General features: G+C 30.8%; 1 protein-coding gene and 1 long non-coding RNA gene across 3 annotated transcripts in view; both read left to right on the top strand.

Moving 5' to 3' along the window:
- Positions 1-22465, top strand: part of LOC139519525 (ATP-dependent RNA helicase DHX58-like) — a 43277-nt gene that overhangs the window by 11249 nt on the left and 9563 nt on the right. For both annotated transcript variants that reach the window (XM_071311645.1, XM_071311647.1), the window contains 9 exons: positions 12-353; positions 1392-1496; positions 2235-2462; positions 4389-4570; positions 6131-6315; positions 9875-10070; positions 12084-12219; positions 12577-12672; positions 13154-13314. In XM_071311645.1, coding sequence (XP_071167746.1) covers positions 12-353; positions 1392-1496; positions 2235-2462; positions 4389-4570; positions 6131-6315; positions 9875-10070; positions 12084-12219; positions 12577-12672; positions 13154-13314 — 1631 coding nt within the window. The remainder of the gene's footprint in view (positions 1-11; positions 354-1391; positions 1497-2234; positions 2463-4388; positions 4571-6130; positions 6316-9874; positions 10071-12083; positions 12220-12576; positions 12673-13153; positions 13315-22465) is intronic.
- On the top strand, positions 16251-21670 carry LOC139519526 (uncharacterized). The gene is made up of 3 exons (XR_011663617.1): positions 16251-16660; positions 17909-17979; positions 19764-21670. It is a non-coding gene; the product is annotated as an uncharacterized lncRNA (long non-coding RNA).

Below are 22465 nucleotides of genomic sequence, written 5' to 3' on the forward strand. Positions count from 1 at the left end.
TTCCTTTGCAGACTACGGATGGGTAAATGAATTGATTGAAGGTGATTTTGTAAGCTATGACGATATACACGCTTGGGAACATTTGATAAACTTATTTGAGAAAACACTGTCACAAAATATAAGATCACAAGAAATATTACCATATTTAAGAGAAAAGGGTATAATAAGCGTCAAAGACTCAGAAGAGGTAACCCAGAAGTATAAAAATTTTGGTGAAAGCGAAGCTGTGTTTCTGCTTCTAACGTATCTCCCGAAAAGGAAACCGAATGTATGGTACAATGAATTCATGAACATACTGTATGAAAATGGCTCTGAACATATTGTTAAAGAAATCGATCCAGAGAAGTATGAAAGTAAGAAAACTCTTATTTGAAAATTGTAAAATATTAAAAGATCCTTGATGCATATGACTAATTATCTAAGTCATTCAATTTTTAAAAAGCGCATTCCTGAATTTCATTAAAATAATTGAAATAATTCGTTTTGTAAGTATTTGTTGCTTGAGGAGAATTTAGCCTTTTCATATCTAAGTTGTCATTTGTGCTAAAATGATTCAATAATTCATCTTTTGTGTTTTCTTGTTTAACCAATTTGCATGGTTAAAAAAAATTCGTGCATTTTAAAGCTCTCAAACAAATTTAAAACAAGACGCCTTTCGTGCCAATCAATTTTGTCAGTCTAATCTTCCTGTTTGGAGTAATTAATCAGCTCAAATAATGCAAATGATTTTACCATGTAAATAAGTTAAAGTCATATGAAACCTCAAATTAAAAAAAATATGCATATGGTTTTTTTTTAAAACTAAACGGATAGTTTTCATTATACAACTTATGTACATATACTTTTTTTTTAGGAACATTCTTTAACTTGTCCTCATTTAGAAGAAGTTTACTTATTTTTAATTGCTTGCTTCCAGGAAGCAATTCGCCGACATATTTTCCGTTTGCATAGTCCTTAGGGTGACCCTCCTCGTAAAAATCCGGTGATCGTAATACGCATGTATCTGTCATTAAAATAAACAATAACCTGATTGTACATGTTAAACACGTGCTCAATACCCATGTTTTATGTTGATTAGTATTAGGTGACAATCGGTATACTTCGATTTTAAAACACGGCATTTAATGAGCAGCCATATTTGTTAAAAACAGAGAGAAAAAAATTGACGATTATACGATATTTTTGCGTAAAAAATGATGAAATCGTGCACAGAAGAATAAGTTTATAATATATACATGCTTTGGTTCAAGAATTGGATAAACATTATTTTTCACAGTCACTTGTTTCATATGACTTTAAATTTAATTTTGTCTTTACTTAATTGCATATGCATAATCTTTATGTACTCAATAACTTTGCGTTACTAGTTAAGGTTAATTTATCTTTTGCAGAGATACAGGCTCATAGGTCCGTCTCATCTGACCGCATGGGTATTGATAATACAGAACCAGATAAGGTGAACATGGGTTATAACACACAAGTGAATTACACATCAGGTATAGTTAACATATGTTTCGAACTTTTAGATACATTTTCATGTTAAAAATTTTGGAGAACCTACGTCAGAATAGCTCAGAGGCAAACATTTAAAAAAAAGTTAAAATATGAAATATAGAAAAATAAGAAGATGAGATATTAGTGCTAATACGATAGTTATATTCATTGTCAGAAGGTCAAAGTTGACGTAATCAGATAATGATTTTTTTTATTGCAAAGTAAGCTATATAATTTTCCTGTATTACAAAATATGAAACATTTCAAAAGTGGAAATTAAAGGCTTAATAATGAACGTAAAACAAATATGATAGATAGAATAGGCACTGATTTAGAGTTCAATGGTTGTACTTTAACTGAGAACCGTTAGCTGTCAGGATTCCAGGTTTGTAGGTTTCAATTTCAGAAGATAAGTCAGAAATAGTGCCTATGCTTGATACCACAACATCACCATAAAGATCGGCTGACGTTTTATGAGCGCCTAACCATCTTCTTACCTTGGACAATCATATAATGTTTGCGCCTGTCCCAAGTCAGCAGCCTCTGGCCTTTGTTAGTCTTGTTTGATTGTTGATTTTAGTTTCTTTTACATATTTTGTAGTTAAGTTTGACTTCAAACGAATGGACAACAATTGTCACATTCCTGATTTGGTACAGGCATTTTATAGAAACGTGATCTCCATAAATGCTTTACTTTTTTAAATATACTATTTAATCGCGCAAATATTGTTGTGTTGCAGCTATAGAGCAAAATAAAAAGTCAAGTGACAATTTGAGTTCTACACAGACGGAGAATGAAATGACAAATCACTATCGTATGGCGAAGGGAAAAGTAGACGAAAGTTACAACAGACTGTCAAAAACGTCAAAAACCAATTCTAGTCATTTTGAATTGCTTTTTGATAAAAATGTGAACAGAGATACAGCAATGGGAACACGGGAAAATAGTAATAACATAACAACTTCTGGTAAGATTTTTTTGTAATGCTTTTTTCGATTTTTTTTCATGATTCATTATCATCAAGTTTATTCCGTGATAATGTAAAACAACCATGTCAGCGGAATTCTGTTAACCCTTCGCTCTCACCCCATATTGAATTTACTGACCCCATATATACCGTATTAGGTCACTAGCACACCATGTAACTAATTATCTTCATCTTCACGGTCTCAAACGCTCTGATAAGCCAATGTATCTAGACCAACCTCCTCAAACTTAATTTACTTATTATATATTAATATTGGTACATAAAAAAATAGAAGAATTTTTAATTTGTGTGCTGTTTAGGTTTAGTATTTTTAATGGTCAGTGTTTTATCAAAAAAAGGATACAGACATTAACAAATATGTGAAACTCTAGCTTCACTAAATATAGTTGTAATGCTAGTAATAAGAAAAAAAAACGTGTTACAGTCCCTGCACATGCTTTCCAAACATAACATGACATCACAAATATATTTCAGGTTCCGTTTTGGTAATTGTAAACAACTAAATTGATTTCAGTTAAACGTTCTAGATTGGATGCTATTGAATTCAGTAATTAACGTTGAAAAAATAGAAAAAAAACTGGTCTGCTTTCTATACAGTCAGCGGCTCAGAATTAGTGAACTGTTTTTTTAAATTTTGTTATGCTGTGAAAAATTAATATGAAGTCTTTCAACACAAATAAATCGCAAGGTCGTGTCCGTTTTTCTGTTTTATTATCGTCGTTGGTATTTATATTCATTTTTTTGGGGAAAACCAATTTTAGTTAATTAATGTGTTTTTTTTTTATATTTACGATTTTTCAAAAAGGTGATGACAAGATTTAATAAAATTATATAAAATGTTTTCTTCGCTGAACATTTAAATTCCATTCGTTTATCCATAAAACTCAGGATATTGTTATCATAAGTAAAAAAAATCTGTCTTAATGTATATTATGTACATAATCAGCAGTTTTGAATAATATGAGGCAGGAATTACCTGTGAATGGGGACGAAGTTTGTTTAATATTTTTTTTTTGTAACTTAAATATTTGTTAAAAAAAGAAACGGAAATACCGTAACGTTTCCGATTTCGGTTCTGTTGTTAGGGATTTTACTTGTGACGTTATTTAAGTTATGACGTCATGTTCAATGTAAACAAAGAAACGCAAAGCATCAGGTAACGTTATTCATACCAAAGACAAAGAATGATTAAAAATGAAATATTGGTATTGTGTTCCTTGAGTTCCTATATTTTACTAGACTAATCAAAGTCTCACGACAACAAGACCGGAAGAAGGAAGTAGAGTTATGTGTTCTGCGCAGATCCGGAAATTAAAAAACACGACAAAAAAAAAATTGAACGATTTTGAGTTCATTAGTACAATGAAAAATTCGGGAAATTTTCCCGATTTTTTTTTTTTTTTTTTTTTATTGAATTTTCTACTGTAATAGGGGACTTCGTCCCCATATGATTATGATAACTTTAAATGACTCAGCATTGACGTATCACAATCATAAGAAAATGACTGAAAGTCTGTCATTGCGCATAGCAAATCAGCAACACGTATGTATGACTTCTGTGTAAAGATAAAGACTTTTATTTTTTATATAGAAGCGTCTAAATGGAACTCCAATGCATGAAGGGTGAAAGTCTAATTTCACCTCAAAACCATGAAACATAAAACACAGTACGAGTCAGTACCGACAATTCTATACTAAATTAAATAAGTATGAGTAGCAATGCATATAATACTAAAATATTAAATGTTCAAAAATGAAATGATGTCCTTGAGAGATATTTTATCCCTAACAGTTACAGTGACGAAGTTTTTAATTTATATATCATATTCTTTTCTTAAATGTATGGCAAATAAATCAGGGTTAAATAATACCCTGAAAGGTTTCTATGATATAATATTTAAACAGATAATGACTCAGTTGGAACTGACGATCTATCAAGCTCTGACTCGGATAATGAGTGGAAAGAGGATTTCATCCTTAGAAATTATCAAATTGAGTTGGTAAAGGCTGCATTGGATAGCAAGAACTGCATCATTGTAGCTCCAAATGGAAGTGGAAAAACATATGTAGCACTCAAAATTATACAGGTAAAATGGATAGAAATAAACTAACTATAGATACCAGGGTTGACATTGTGTATACCAATCGCGCGTTTTTTCTACAAAAGACTCACCAGTGACGCACGAAAAAAACCCAAACAAAGTTGAAAAGGAAAGATAATATTAAATTTAGTTTAATGTTTTCACTTTAATTTTCAGAATATATGCTTGGTTTAAAGAAACGCAAAAAATATTAGAAAAAAAAAGTAGTCAACATCGTGCTGGAATATCCATCTTTTTTTTGTTTCATATTTTCCTGCTTCTTATATATCTTGATTTCAAAGATTCACATTCAAATATATTTATGATGTGTTGCCATAAGCAATCCAGATGTTTTTGATTGGAATTGTTCCATTAATATATATCCGCCAGAACTAGAAATTAAAGAAAAAACTGACACAACTTCTTCTGCCTAATCTTTAGACTTATACCTCGAATATGACATTATTGGTCATCTCAGTATCACAATCTATGACAAACTGGACGATTTTATATAGAAAAGCAATATATTAACTTCACCTGCATATGCGATATATCGGTATTCAAGAGATTGCAGCCCTACTCAAATTTTGTAAAACGTCGCCAGTGTCTGTGCAGAAAGTTAATGAACTAGAATTATTTCAAAGTACATCTCGTCATTGCTCTAAAAGTTCGTCGGAAGATACCAAGACCTTGTGGAAAAAAAATATTCCGTATCAGCTTCGTATATAATACACGTTGTTTTTTGAAGTATTGATTCAAGGTACTGAAGTTGTTTGTGATCTAAATTACATGTTATTGTATTTTTTTTTTTTTTTTTTTTGTAAATTATTAACTTTTCAGTTGGTTTTTTTTGGTAATATCTATTTTACCTGGCTCGGTACTAATACATCCAACCATTGTGTTATTGTGCTATGGGAAATTTTTTGATTCTTGTCTTTCATTTTATCTTATGTGTTTTGTTCATATGTTTTTTTTTTGTTTCTTTGTTAACATATTTGTTTTATAGTGATATAGATTAAAACACAATGTTGACTGCGGTATCCCTATTTTGGACATTTTACTTTTTATGTCTATTTGTTTCCTTTACACATTGTTGTTAATGTAAGGGAATTTTATGGTACTGCCATTCAAGCGAGAGGTGTAGCTAACTATAACACTAAGAACATATCTGCGCCAAGTCAGAGATATAACAGTTGTTATCCATTCGTTTGATGTGTTTGAGATTTTAAATTTGCAATTTGTTTTATTGATTTTCCGTTTTGAATTTTCCTTGGAGGTCGGTATTTTTTAGCATTTCTTTTTTTGGGGTTTGTATTGGGGATTTAACATTTAATACATTTTAAGATAAAATAGGTCTTGCTTTCTTGAAACATTGATTTAAGTAAAGTATAACAAAAACCTCGAGCTCTAAGGGAAATAATTAAAAACAAACATTATCAACCAACGGAACGAGTTGAAAACTATGCCCTATTCCTGACCTCGCACATTTATTTTTTTCGATGACAAAAAAAATGATAGGTTCAACAAAAAATATTCTGAAACAATAACACCATTTACTAATTTCAGGATCATTTTGAAAAAACTACTCAAAGATCTCCGAAAGTTGTATTTTTAGTAGAGATGAGTGCACAAGGGAAAAAACAGGCGGATAAGTGTAAGGTCTGTTTATCAAAATATCGAGTTAAACTGATCACAGAGGAAATGCAGACCAATACAAAGAAACCAAAGTTTTTGTCTTTATGGCTTAAGAGGTATGGATACTTAATTATTAAGCTTTTTGAAATAATTGAAATTTTTAGTTCTTGGTTTAGATGAAATTTCAAATACTCGTTGTTTAACAAATATTCATTATACATGCCTTGTAAAAACATGGAAATGAGCCAAGGCATATTGTTTTTCGGGACTCTTACTGATTTAAGGATGTGTCTATGTTTATCAAATTAATTGAGTCATAATTAATTTGAGGATATATATAACAAACGTAATATATACAGGATAAATTGATGATACTTTGTGAGGTCAATGCATGTATTGTTAAGGGTGTGAATGCAAAGTTTACTTTTTTGTGTTATCGTTTACTTTTGATTCTATTAATTATAGAAATTATTCTATAAAACATATTTTTTTTATGTAAAGCAATATTCATGAAGTTATATGATTTGTTTAAGGCCTTTTTTCTAGTTGTAATGCTGTATTCTTTTATGGTTGTGAATGTTATCGATTTCTTGCATACAGAGGTATTTCTAACCTATAGATTTGGATGGCTGCCACATGTGAAGCAGGATCTGCTTACCTTTCCAAAACTCGTTATATCACCCCAGCTTCTGGTGGGGTTTGTGTTGCTCATTCTTTAGTATTCTATGTTATTTTTCGTGTACTATACGTTGTCTGTTGGTTTTTTTTTAGCATGACATTGAATGTCTATTTTCGAATATTGAGATTGAATTTCCCGTAAGTATCATTCGCCTTCCATTTACTCAAAGTATGTCGACTTATATCGGATCACCCATATGCAAACCAACTATAGTCGAAGATTATGAAGACAATTCAAGTTGACAATGGGAACACCAAATTCTAGATTAGTATACCCCATGCAACGAAGTTTCGGAGGGGTATAATGTTTTTGATCCGTTCCTCTGTCCGTCTGTCTGTCCGTCCGTCCGTCTGTCTGTCTGTCCGTGCGTCCGTCTGTCTGTCTGTCAGTCCATCAGTCCTGTCCTTGTCATCGCGACTCCTCTGAAACCACAAAACAGAATTTCATGAAACCTTTTTAGATAATAAGGATATACTATGTAAATGTGCATATTGACAGCAAGTTATGATTCATTTTTTTTTATAGGAGTAACGCCCCTTTGAAATTATTTCCCCAATATACTACTGCAACAGTTTGTTATCGCAACTCCTCTGAAACCACACACCAGAATTTCACGCAACTTTGTAAATAATTAGCTAACCATGTATTTTTTACCTGAAAATGAAATCAAATAGACATAAAACAATTCTGATTGCACGTGCTATATATTTGTATTGATGTTATTTTTTTTATATTAGATTACAATACCGTTTGTAGTCTTTGTAGTCTGACGTCTGATTTTGAATACGAATGAAATGCTTATACATTACAAGGAGTTCATCAATGATTAAATGCCTCAAACATTAAACCAGTCATGTACTATGTTTGTGAATTATGTTTCGTTTTTTTTACGTGCATTGTGACGTGTTATCGTATATTCATTTTATATGAGAAAACTATAACAGTTATATGAGAAAAATATCCCATTCATGTATTTTTGATATTAAAAACACATCGCTATGATATAAGACAAATATCGCGTTGATATAATAAAATATAGCAGTATCTTTGACTTATAGGTGATTTTGGCTTATCAAACAATTAAATTATTTCATTTGCATTCGGGCTCGGGATTTGGGGATTGATCCTTACGGGATCCGGGAATATATTTTTCGATTTCGGGATTTCGGGATATGAATTTCTTTAAATTCTGCATCGCGGGATTTCATGTTTTTAGCCCGGGATTTCGGGATCAGGACCCCTCCGACTACCCCTCAAATTAGCCTAAGTCGGTCTTAGTCATTTATACAAAATTTATATCCTACCATTGGCATGTAAATAAGGCTCTCTAAAGGTGTGACACCACTAATTCGGGCCCGGCCAGAAGGCACATACAAGAAAGTAGTACATATGTAACACAAAATAGTTCCTACGCATGAGGGTAACTTTCAAAATATGTAAAATATTTAGGCATTATTGGTATCAAATGAAAGCTGAAGTACTGGTGAGCATTGTAGAACACTTTTTGACTTATAATTTTGAATATTAAAATAACTGCACCAAATTTTGAAAAGAGGGTACATTCTGTCTGTTTGTCAAATCTGAAGTACCTGTTTTGGTACATCCTAAGTTCCGCGGACCAGTTCTTTCGTATATGTCATTAAAGGCATGCTGATTTTTTTCAGTACAAGACACCATAAAGTGTTGATTTGACATGCAATGATTGCCACTTTATTTGAACTTAAAACCACAGAAGTGTGCCTGCTTTAAATGGAGGAATTTAACATAGAAAGCAATGGGGCCATTAATTAATGGTGTACTTCCTAAAGAAAAGGCACTGATGGATTGTCCTAGAAGCATATTTTATTAGACTAATAATGGTCTATATATAAGCAGTTACATTTATTTTATGTTTGAAGCGGTGCAAATATTTGATTTAATTTTACTTTTACCAAAAGATGCATTGTAGCAAAGGAGAAGACTAATTGTGGTCTGAAGCCAGAAACACGAAAATAATTGAATTTAACAGAAAGGAAACAAATATCGGAAAAAGGGAGAGGGCTTTTGATACCTTTAATGAAATTCTCCATACATAATATCTTTTACAAAAAAGCTATTATACAACAGTTCACAAACTGTATTTTGCCCGCGAATTCGCGGGTGTGTTTTAGTATATTAAAAAGTTAAAACCAAAAATGATTCGCAGGACAAGATCTAGAACTACAAATAGCGATAATCATCATTAATACATGATCTACACGCATGTATAATAACCAAAGCAAGCAGATGATGAAAGATGATTTTTGTGAAACAACTAAACAAAATTAAACCAACCGTTCGTTTAGTTAACCTCATATGGTATGCAGTATAAGTTTTGATCACGAGTCATGAAAAACATGGACAACATTTCTAAAAAAAATGAAAGAATAAAAAATTTACTTGTCTTGTATCTTGTAAACTATAATATATAAAGCATCTACTGAACTAATTTCAACTAAATATAGAGTGAATGGTCCAGATCAAATGACTAACTCAGGAGTTTTTGCCATTAAATGATAATACTTTACAAATTGTCCTGCATTGCCAATCTTACATTTTGTAGAAAGGTCGAAAATGTTAATGACAAAAATTATCAGCAATTCAAAACCTACAAAAATGTTAATATGACATTAACCATTCCATGACTCCTTAAAGAGCTATAGCCTTGAAATCACATTGTTTTACTTATGTTCGTCTGTTTATCACTTTTCTCCCGAACAATGAAATAAGGATAAAACAGCAATACAGGATATACAAAAAAGACGAGAAGATTAAAACTATTGGATAAGTTTCAATTTCTATAATTTTCCAAAAAATCTCGAAAATTGAAATAGATGGGGAAAACTTTATACGGCAACATAAATGATCTATGCAAAAGAGATACAAAACTGCGTTATCGATGAACTTCTAACGGATTTTTACTCCCAAAGTAGATGTTTTAAAGAAGTATGAAAGATTAATTCAAACTTTTATTGTAGGTCGGACATATTAATTATCCCAGCACAGCTGGTAGTTAATGCTTTGAAGAATAAAGAAATTAAAATTGAGGACTTCACATTGATGTTCTTTTATGAATGTCACCATACAGATGCTAGTCATCCATATGTACAGATAATGCATTACTACATTGATCTTAAACTAGACAGAGGTGTAAATAGGCACAAATCGCCAGTAGTAAGTATCATATAATTATTTATATATAAATGTTTTAACAAAGGTTATATTGACCAAGCCACTCTCCCTCTCAAATTCAAAACATGTATAGTTTGCTACATTATCTCTGTATTGCTGATATCGATTATCAATAATTTAACGATATTCGTCTCTCTATAATGCATATGCAGGCATGATAATGGTGTTATGTATGTGAATTACAGCTGTAAGTTAGCAGAAATATCAAGCAAAACCATTAGGATATTTTACACAGCTGAAAAACATTATTATAGTTTTTTTTTCAAATGATATTATCAATTTACTTGTGTGGAAGTCATATGAAACGAGTTTCTAGATACATTAATGTAATCAAAACTATTTAATTAATTCATGCATATATATTAAGCTCAGTAGTCAGTATTTCGGTACTGACATAATTCAACAAACTTGATCTAAAATTGTCCGTTTACAAATTTAGAAATTATTTAGAAACTAAGGTTTCAACTCCCTCAGGCAAAGTTGGCTTTAGATGAATTTGGCTATTTATTTTAGGTATTTTTGACATATAGGTCTTCAACGGTTTCGGTACTTATACATCTTCGGATTTCAAATGTTTGGCTTTGAGCGTTCCTCATGAAGGTAAATCCAGAAAAGCGCTTCGGACGCAAGAATTATCAAACGTGTTATTTAAAAAAAAAATTATCTTTGCATGCACGTTTTTTTTTAAATGCGTTACACATCTTTAACGTATTATCAACGAACATGTTTGTATTAACTGCTTGTTGATTGCAAGCTACTTAACTTTCGAGTTTGTGGCCGATGTTTACTGGATCGTGACATTGAAAAAATAATAAAATCAAAACAGGTGGAAAACGTGAAAAATTGGCGATTTGAAAGAGCCATCCCATTTGTGTTTTTTTTTTATATTTTGCATGCGTTCTTATTTGATAACAAGTTATTCAAACTATTCCTTTACAGTTGTTAAATGATTTGTTGTATTAAATTTGTACTATAGAAACCAGTTTTCACTATTTCCCTGCAAGGGTACATTCGTTTACATTTTTAAATCGCGGTTAACCCTCTCACACTTGCGCTGTGAGGTTTCTGAAGGTCAGTGCACACGGAAAAATATAGGTTAATAGGTGTGTTGGAAGTTAATTATTCAATTAAGGAACATTTATGTTGATTTTTATAATATAAGGGATTTTCGTTTGAAATAAGTTTACGTTCAGTCAGCCATTCAAATTTAAAGTTTCATGTGACAGTTCGGTTTTTATTAAATATGTGCTTTTTTAGCTCACCGGGACCCGAAGGGCTTACATTAAAAAATCTTCTCTGAAATACAGGTGAGCGATTCAGGCTCTTGAGAACTATAAGACTTGTTTACAGGGATAGCTCAGATAAAGTCTATATGTCATAACGGTTCCTTTTCTATTGCTAGTATACCACTTCCAAAAGTTGGAGAGCGGAGCTCAAGACATTCACAAGCGTATATTTCACGCGAGAAATATTCGTGAATCATAATGAGGCAAACAAAACACGGAAAAAACGGACATATTTATATACATAGATATATTTCTCTTATTCTTAGCCGATTTATTCTTTTTCTGACATGTTGATATTTTTTTAATTATTTCTAAATTAATCTCATTTCAATTATGACGTCAACTGTTTCTGTAGTGGTCTGATAATCATATGGAGACAGTCATAGAAAAAGGCGGCCATGCAGCATGATTTCACATATAAAAAGGACATATGAATGCAAATTAGTGAAGAAGATTATTTACATATCGTCAAAAAAATAAAGGATTTAATCACTCAACCTTATGCAACATAAAATTTTTCCAATGAGGGCAGACACATTTTCAATTTTAAACAAGCTCGGCAAAATCACAGAAATACTGAAAATCAATTGGGAAAGTGCAAAAGCTTCGGTGTTCAATAAAATTTTTTAACTGTCTCCAGCGGATAAATATCCTTTTACATTAGATGTTGTGTTAGAATCTTTATTATCAATTTATCATTTGTTCATAGGTCGTCGGGCTAACTGCATTAGTTAGCATGGAGAGAGCTTTTTCAGGGGACATAGCAATAAAGAAGATACAAAAGATGATGGCAAATTTGGACGCCAGAGAACTTTGTACTGTTAATATATGTTTACCAAAACTAGGTACTACGTTAGTTTGAATCCGAATAATCATATACAAGCGTTTACAAAAAGTAATGTATTTGAACCTAAACAATTCTATTGAAAGTAAAGAAATATGCGTCTGCATATCAGTAAGTCAAAGATCGTTTGCAAAGATTATTTGTATTCATGAAATTCCTGACAACCTAAAAAAAATAACGTTTTTTTAATGTTCACTGATCTGTATGCTTGCATATATATGTACTAGAGTTACTTTTGATAGAGTTTTGTAAAAGAACACATTTTTTATTTAGATGATATAAGATTGCTAGAACATTATGGTAACACATAACATTTTAACTAAACAACTATAAATACTTTTCACTGTATTTTGCTTAGAAATCTTATGTACTAGAAAGAGGACGAAAAATTACTTTGGCGAAGCACTTGTTCTAATGATGGAAAACATAGAATCATATATGATTGGCTCTTTGTGTAAGTAGAAAAATAAAAAGCATTTTAAGAAATAACAAGTAGAATTGAACATTCTAAATTTGTTTGGAGTATGAAGAAATGACAAGAGTTCAAGTTATAGTGATACATAAAAGCAGTAAGCATCCAAAAAGACACATAATAATGGTAATTTAACCTGTTTTGAAATTCCGGATAAATCAGGCACGCAAAATGGACAAGATATCCTTCATTGTAGTTCCTGTGTATGTTTCTATCGCAAATGTCAATACTCATTTTGGAGGGACAAGGCTGCATTTTCGAATCGGATACTTTGATTTTGTTTACTTCTGTGGTTGACCTGGCTCTTACGATTTAGTATCTAATAGTCCATTATAACATTGACACACATGGTTTTACTCAACTGAGGCATCCTTGTTCCACTTATCAAACAATACTTGTTTTTCTTATTAGACATATCAGATAAGCTAATTTTGGCTTACTTTTCGATCTTTTTTTTTATAAGATGCACCGTTCATGCCTCACAACGGGAGCATATTAAAAGGACCAACGGAAAAAGGAGCAGAACCTTACACACAGTGGATAAGTAAACTATGGAGAGAAACAGCAAAACTCAACAACAGCGATGCACGCCGATACTTTACAACGTGTAGACAGTATCTTGATGTACGTAATTCTGTTTTGTTTTATATTACTTTAGAATGATGGTAGTTGAAATAATGAAGTCGCTGTTAGAACTTACATATTGTTCACGTCTGATGTCCTAATACGGACTTACAATAAAGAGTAGTAATCTTGCTGACGATCTTGATTGTGGGTGGCAATGTCTCTACGAAACTAGGAAGATCCATTTTTAGTTAATAAGTCATACGATTTTCTAAATAGGTTGACATGCTATTTACATATAGCATACAAAATATTTGATTGAATCGGAAATTTGTCGTTTTCGTATATGGAAACAAACGATATCAAATGCCAACAAAAAGTTGTATTCGCTCTGAAAGAAATATTGCATCCACTAGACGACAAGACAAACTATAAATACAACAAAAATAAGGGATAGAAAGGAATAACGTGTCTTATTTAAGTACTTAAATAAACAATACATATTTGAGGACAAAATGAAACAGAATCAAATGATGCATGTATTTAATAATGGGTCTATTACAATTTAGAAATAGAAACATGACGCCAGCAGTTTTTGTGTGTTACATGTACATATGAACCGAGCTCTGATGTCCAATATGGCTTCAGCAAGAACTACAAATTTCAACTCAGAGTAATATTTGAGTAATCATCAATAATTTAACTCGACCTTTTTATTAATATGTTTAACTTAGGCAACAGATACTCTATTTAATAGTCATAAATCATTTTAGCGTAAACAAATCCGGATTTCAAACTTAAATAATGCCTTTGCTTCTTCTTAGCAAGGTATCAACAAATTGTTGCTCAAATGCATTTAAACTTATCAATTTAAAAAAAAACAACATTCGGTTGAAATGAGTTAAAACAAAATTATGATCTTATTATTCCTTCTACATTCCTTATATACAGATTTAGCTTCATTTTCTTTTATATATACAAAAAAGTCTGGCAGAAATGTTTGAATTAAAAATTCAATTCAAAATGTAATTGAAGCATAGCTTAAAAAACCCACTAAAACTTTAAAACAAATAAAATTGAGAATGGAAATGGGAAATGTGTCAAAGAGACAACAACCCGACCAAAGAACAGACAACAACAAAGCGTTCATCGCATAACAATTCATTATAGAAAAGTGGTGTGCCAAGTCCTTCACATATTACTCAAACACAAATATCTACATCAAATCTCTGAAAAGAATATTAGCATCTACTGACTGAACACCATCCAGCAAAGTCCTTTTTTTCACTTCAGCGATTATTGATTCTCTCACCAACACATTTTAAATCAATTAATTAGACAATACAGACGGGACTCATTTTGTAATTATAATTTGGGCTAAAAGTAAAGCCGTGATAGAAAACTCAAAATTGAAACACGATGATACCAATCTTCAACATATTGCCAACTGCCGACATTGTAAAAATAACGTATCATCTTTACCACTTATAAGAGATTTCAAATAAAATGACATACGTACCTAACTCGACGTACGCACGTAAATGGACCGGTTATTGCTAACCAATTAATTTTGTTTAATGCTTTACTTTAGTTTAAAATAAGTTTTCCTAAACTATGAAACCCGTTCATAATAAATTTTATCAATATCAAATATTTCTAAGATCATGATGAAAATCGAAAGAAATCAGGATTTTTATATGATTTTTATATATCACGTGATTATTGAGATTCCCGCCTAAACTTCATTGTCATAAGACCACGTATATATACATATCTTTACCTATCATAAAGGGCCCCTCCCTTTGGAAAAAAAATGGTTGATTATATAGGGAATCACTGAAGCGTGGCGGGAGCGGGCACCCTCTTATGCAGCCAGCGGGCCCCCACTTATAAAAATGTCTAGATCTGCCACTGCATACGATTCATTTGAGTTGTCTTTCATGGTTTTGACCATGACTCTGTTTTTCCGATATACTTTATGCAAAATTTAATGAACTTTTTATTTGATATTTGTATTGCTTGGGTATTTATTATTAGATAGATTTTTTTTAGCAACTTCAGAAAAAATGAACTCAAAGTGTTAATCAGAATGTGTCTCTGTTAAGGTTGATAACTGGGATTGCATCATACTTCATTAAGCATCATTTCAAACGTTCTCTTCTTTTGCAGTTAATCTCCTTAATTGACAATCTGCGAATTTTTTTTTCAACAGGGAAAACGTACTTCAACGGGAAGTGTATGTTAAAAAAAATAAATAATACAAGTCTAGTACTTCTTTAAATTTTAACAATTGACATACACTTTTCTTTCAAAGAAAAGTCAACGAGCATTAAAAAAAGGAATATTATAAATGATAATAATGTATGTAAATAAATGTGTACACCAATTCGTTATATAAATTGTAATTTGAAAGGTGTACTTAAATGGATGTCTACGAGAAAACCATGCAAAATCAAAAAAAAATTATGAAAGGGGTTGTGGAATTTTCAGCTGATTTTGGGTTCCTAGTAAAGTATTAAGTACATCTAATAGTTCTATGGTTAAAAAATGACAATTTATCTCAAATTATGTGAATACAGGGCAATTCTAGTTTAGTACCAAATTTGCTGGAAAATGTTGTTGAATATTGACATTTTTGGTGTTTTTTTATTGAATAGTTCAAAGTATTTTATGGCAAAAAAATTTGTTTGGCCTTAAAATTCAGACTTTCAACTAAAATAAACTGTAATTTGGATCTTATTTCGACCTTTATTTTTGTTTTTATTTTTATTGACATAATTGTGTTTTTTTTAAATTTGAATTCAGCCTGTACTGAAAATGTCCATAAAACCTCAAAAGTCACTCAAATTGAAAAAATATTTTGTTAAACGTTATGGGTCACTACAAACTAGTATTCCTTAACGGGATTTTGGTTGCAAATTGATATAAGCTTATTTGAATAAAAGATGAAAAACTGAAAAATATAGCTAAAATTATCTCCCTTTGTAAAACTCTTCACAATAAAAGGTCGATTTAGTGTCAATAACAGAAGGAGGGAAATCAACAAATGTGCAGAAGGATAGGAAATAATGGTATTTTTGATGAATATGGTGTAGCCAAAAACTTATTTTTATTGAAAGAGTGTAACAAAGACATAGCAAACCATGTGGCAAAGACATTCCCACTGCCACTGGGATAAGTCTGATCCTGATTAGATAGTCTAGACATGACGCATGAGGCTAGACTATCACTATCATGTCTAGGTTTCAGACTCACATTTTAAAAATATGCATATGCTGCAAACATGGACAGGAGTTGGATTGCAGTAGACAAGAAGACAAAATGAGTTGCTGCCATCCTTTCATGACCCTTCCAAAATCTAGCAACGGAAATTCCAAAGCAAAACTTTCAGTTTCAGTTGGTTCTGGTAAGTTTGTTAATTTTTTTTTTTTGTGGTTAGAAAAAACAATTTGACACCATAAAAAGACCTACTATACAAACATCACATTAAATCATAAATATAGGAAGAAGAGCATAGACCATTTCTCTTTGGGGAAAAAAAAGGGGGGTGGGTATTTACATAATTTTCTTGAAGCAAACACTGATTTAATTTTTATTGAAATACATTTATAATGATTTAGAATTCTTCTGAAACTAAAAGATTTATGTGTTTGCCTTCTAAATTTTAATAGAAAAACTTTTTTCTCTCTCAGTCTCTCAAGAGATCTATAATAATCATGATAAAATATATATTCTATAATACAAAGCCCTCCGGTATCAAGTCTGTTCGCCCTGAGTTTGTTTGCCAAATTGTCAATAGAGTCCATTGACTCTGTTTTTTTCTCCTAATTTAAAAATAATGGTTGCTTCAACATGTTCAAATCTATATAAAAAAAAGGAGAAACGAGAAACATGTATAAATTACATAAACATACGAAAACTACTGTACATTTATGTCAACTAAAAAGTATGTGTGTTAACCGCACTAGCCTTCCCTACCTTTATTTTTATCCCTACCCTAAGGATTTTTGTGACAGGTTTTGATTAAGCACTGTTAAAGTCACAATATAGCTCCCAAAGAGTTGTGAATTTCCTGTCTTTATTCATTCCTTTACCAGTAATACATGTACATTGTATAATGCAGCTACATGTAGATTGATACAATATATGGTTCTCAAACTCTGACAAAAAATTGTTTTACAGACTATGAGCTGGGTTTTTTTCTCTCTACAAATTGGTTACAGTGAGACTTTTTCTTTACATTTCCTTAGTGCAGGTCATGTATCACAGTTATAAACATGGAACGAGAACTTGTAAATGTCTTTACTTCTATCGTTAATAAAATAGAATCTGAATAGAATATGCTTACAAATGTATTCCAAATTAAAGGGCCCAGAAGGGGCAACATGAGATTATAACATTACAGATTACTCAGATAAAAAAAATTCAAAATAACAATACCGAAGAAATGCATTACTTGATGATGTGATTGATATCATAGCATTTATGACATTTACACAAATTAATTATCATATCTACAAAACTTTTTTTTTCAATGACAATGAACCAATGCATTATGTTAAGCCAACTTAATGTACAATGTACATGTAGATGTAACTCACTGTACTGATCATGCAAATGTACAAATATACAATATTTTATTTCGTATCAACAGGTTAATGTTGAAGATGAAAAAGCACGAAAATAATGTTAAAATGAAAGCAGATATGATAGGAGATCATATAGGTAAATAAATTAATGTGATATAATTGATAAAAAAAAAATGAATCAAACAAGTCATAACAAGAGACTACTAAATAGACAGCAAATAAGACCTGTGTTGTGGCATTATTTGTGAAATATAATCATATATAGAAATTGGAAATTGACCAGTTACATTTATAATTCTAAAAACATGATAAATAATCAATAAATTAGATTAACCCTTCAATTTTAAAAGTTCAATCTGGTAAACAAAAAGTAAAAATAACACACAGAACACTCAAATTATTATTTTATGATCAATTAAGGGCCATATCAGTACAATTTACACAACAAAATTACTCATCATTGGAATTGTTCTCTTTATAAGAATTAAACCTAGAAAAAAATATGCGTTCTTGTCAGCTTGGCAGATCCTCGTTTATAGTAAACATGCATTTATGGTAAACCTGAAGACTACATTTGTATTTTTCATTTTTGAAAAAACACTTTTACCATTATTACAGCTATTTTCCTAATGCGTGTAGAGTAAAACTTTGGTAGGTTTGCTTGATCTGTTTGTATAAATATTGATTCAAGCTTTGTAATTAAGGTTGATATCTTCAAACAATAAATATAGGCATATTTGAACCTTTATGGAGTACTTTTAAATTTGATTAGACGTTATGTCAATTGCAATTGTACAATATACAAACAAACCATGCAAGCTAACCGAAGTCTCAGATTTACATGCCGTAGGAAATTAGCTGTAAAATTAATTATATATTTGTTTCCAATGCTTATTGTTTTACCAATTTCAAATGTTTTGGCTTGTTTTTAAATTGGTCTATATCAGCTATAGGGTCAAAAGGGTCCAAAGTTGAATAATTGGTGTTCTTTGATATTATGCAAAATTAAATGGTGTATTGTACTTTTTTGGGTTAAATACTTTTTTATGTTTAGATTTTTAATATTCGTTTTCAAATTGCAAAAAAGATCACGGGGGCAAAAAAAACTTTGTTAGTTTATTAAAATATTATTGAAGTTTTTTTTTCTATGCTAAATGTTATCATGCATTTAGCATGTTTAGATTTATGATTTGAGCTTAGTTTTCAAGTTGATTCAAATTGGGGTCCAAACCTAAACTTTGTTTAAATTCATTAAAAATTGCATATATGGGGTTCTTTGATGTGATAAATCTAATCATGTCTTTTAGACTTTTAGATTTTGGATATTGGTACAAGTCCAATTTCAAAGTCATCAGTTCGTTTACCACATTTATTCTGTGTCAGAAACCTACATGTATGATGTGTCTAATAATTCATCACAATCCAAATTCTGAACTGTATCATGTGAATCAAGTTTGAATGTAGTGTCTATATAGTGCCCCCCCCCCCAACCTGATGATCATGAAGGTGCAATCTATGCATTTATAATAGAATGTACCCTTGAGCTGTTTTATTCTCATTGTTGAAGGTTGTACAGAGGCATTACATTCATTTCATTTGAACTTTTGTGGATATTTGTCTCATTTGCAATCAATACTCATCTCCCTATTTTTGTATTGTCATAACGTCATAAATACAAGATGAAATCTGCAAAATTAACTTCATTAAAATTAAGTTTGCTGCAGCTTGGAATAAGAAAAAAAATCAAATTTAGGTCCATTTTTATCTAGTATACTCTATTTCTTATTCTATGTACTGGAATGTCAGAGTTGTGATAATCGAAACACATTTTACACTAAGACCAAGTTAATAAGTAATTTCTTTTTTAGGAAATTTCAATCATTTAAGGGATAACAATTGTTTTCTTATTATTTTTTACAGACATTTGGTGATTCAAAAATAACTGGAGTTCATGAAAGAAGACTGATTGCTGAGACACATTTTTGTTGATAAACATGTTTATGATGAAGAAAAACTTAGATAATATTACTGATACTTGAATAAGGCTCTGATCTGTGACGTCTTTGATTTTTCCTGTTGATGTTAAAAAATTGCAAGCTCAAATAAAAAAAAATTGAAATGGAACTCATATGCTTTGAAAAAAAGGAAAAAAAAACGGCAATGTAAATCTCGCTGAAGTCTTGAAAACCACCAAGTCAACACACAGTTGCAACACAAATGAGAAGAGAGAGAGATATTTGCTAGGAAATAGAATGTTCTCACTGTCTCACCATCAACAAAGCTTTCTTATCAGCGAATAAGAAGTCTAAAATTACTTCTGTATTAAAAGGTCATCAGTATTGAAGACAATCACGAAGATTATGAATGTACTTGGCCATTTGATAAACATAATAATATTTTCATTTGTCAGAAATTGTTTCTTAGATTGACTAACTAGTTTTATTGATTGAATTATTAGTAAATTACCTTTCATAGTTCATGTAGTTACATGTATGCAAATTCTTATAAGATAGTATGGAAACAATTTAATACTTCCCTAAATTCCATACCTAATGCAACAATTGTCTTATGCTGCTAAGTCAATTGGAATTAAATTTTATGTATGTTTATAATAATCTTATTCTTGCATGTAAGCACCATATAGTGTTATTGTGTCATCTTCATTGATTGTTAAATATAATACTAATGCTATAAAAAATAATAACATTTATGATCATTTATACAGATTGAGATATTAAAAATTTATCAATGCTAAAAGAGAATTTATAAATTTAGACATTTTTTAGGAGAATTTTAGAAAGTACTACAACAAAAGCAAACCAATAGTATATGCTCAAATGCACTATTAACTCTCTCTCTCCAGATAACCAAATAGAGATATGTTTATATTTTATTAAATTGATGAAGTGTATGTTAGTTTAAATTAATATGTACATGCAATTTTAAGGTTTTAAAAATCAGCATTTTTATTGGATTATCTCCCTTTGTACAATAGAAATTCAGATTTTATCCACACTGTCTCAGGTACTCATGATCAAAATGACTTATATGGTAACCAGCATTCCAGTAAAAGGTTGCAACGTGTCTTAATTTTGTTAACCTGTCAGACACAACTTCTGAATGTCAAAAATTAAGATTTTTTAATATGATGAACATTGAATTTCATATCATTTTTCAGTAACCAGAATACAACTTTAGTAATTAGCAAGCTGCAATAACCAAAAATGGGATAAATAGGAAGAAATGAATGGATTTTACTCTTTAAAGTAATAGGGACAAGTGTACTATAGGAATTTGGAATAAAAAAAAATACAAAAAAAAAATTGTCTTTGGCAGCTCCCCCCCTGTTTTTAAGCCTAATGCTTACTATTGTTTGTGACACAAAAATCCATTTCACTTTGAATTTTCTATTTGATTTACCTATATTGCATGTTACAATCTGTATAATTCAAGTATTTATTTTTGAATGCTTGGTTTCATTAAAATATGAGACTTTCCTCAATTTATTGCGAAAATACAAAAAAAGGGGGGGATGCTATTTAAATGATCAATAAAATCTATAAAATTAATTTGCAACCGAAATCGCTTCAAAATCTTTTGTACCAAAGAAAATGCAAAGCATTTCTGAAATTTAGGGTAAATTAAAGCGACTTTTGGGCTGTATTGTCTGTTTTAGTGTGATTTGATGAAAAGGCCAGATTTTTTATCATTTTATGTCTTTTGCCATACCCTTATTTTCTATATATATCATTATGTTTAATAAAATTATGTGATTTATACTTCATACACATCCTATCTGTGATATTAAAGTATTTAAACACTCAGAAGTATTATAGTATTTATTTTTATTTGAGAAATTTATGAAATCTATGCATTTCAGTAAATGCATCTATAAATAAACTCGAAAATACCCTAAATCCCTATCGTTGCCATGGTTACCAGCAGTGTAAGGGCTTCAAACTTGCATGACTTTCATATGATGTCAACCTGAACATGTCAGCAAAGTTTCATCAAAATCAAACAACTTTGCATGGAGCACCATCTGCATGGTTTTCTCATAGATGTCCATTTAATTAACAACTGATGACTAATAATATGCATATAAACATTGAACACTGTGGATATATAGTAAACTATCAGTTTATAGTACATAGTAATTGGCTAAAAATATCCTGTACCCAAGTATCTCTGATTAAAAGTGAATGAGAATGCCAATTTACAATGTTGTTACATTTTTGAGACAAGTATAATGTCACTTCAGTCTTTACGGGAGTTTTTTTACTCATACTTATCCAATGAGAAGTATAGATTCCAAAACTATCACATATATTAATTGATTGAGCGGAAATATTTATTTTCAATTTTTGTTTCGGTATGGGGGTATATATATATAAAAGTGACACCTATGCGACAGATCCATGGACAGGATCACTAGTGAAGGTGTTACACGACTGAAAAAACATTTTATGTTCACAATTATATACTTGTATATGAGATTGACTTGAAGCAGGCTAGCCTCGAATACGGGTTCCATTGTTTTGTTGGACCCCCTGATCGAATGATGCATTCACGAATAAGAGCAAGTATAAGTTTATTTGTAGAAAAACAAGTGTGTCTCTATA

The sequence above is a fragment of the Mytilus edulis genome, chromosome 4 (assembly GCF_963676685.1).
Source record: "Mytilus edulis chromosome 4, xbMytEdul2.2, whole genome shotgun sequence".
NCBI classification, from domain to species: Eukaryota; Metazoa; Mollusca; class Bivalvia; order Mytilida; family Mytilidae; genus Mytilus; species Mytilus edulis.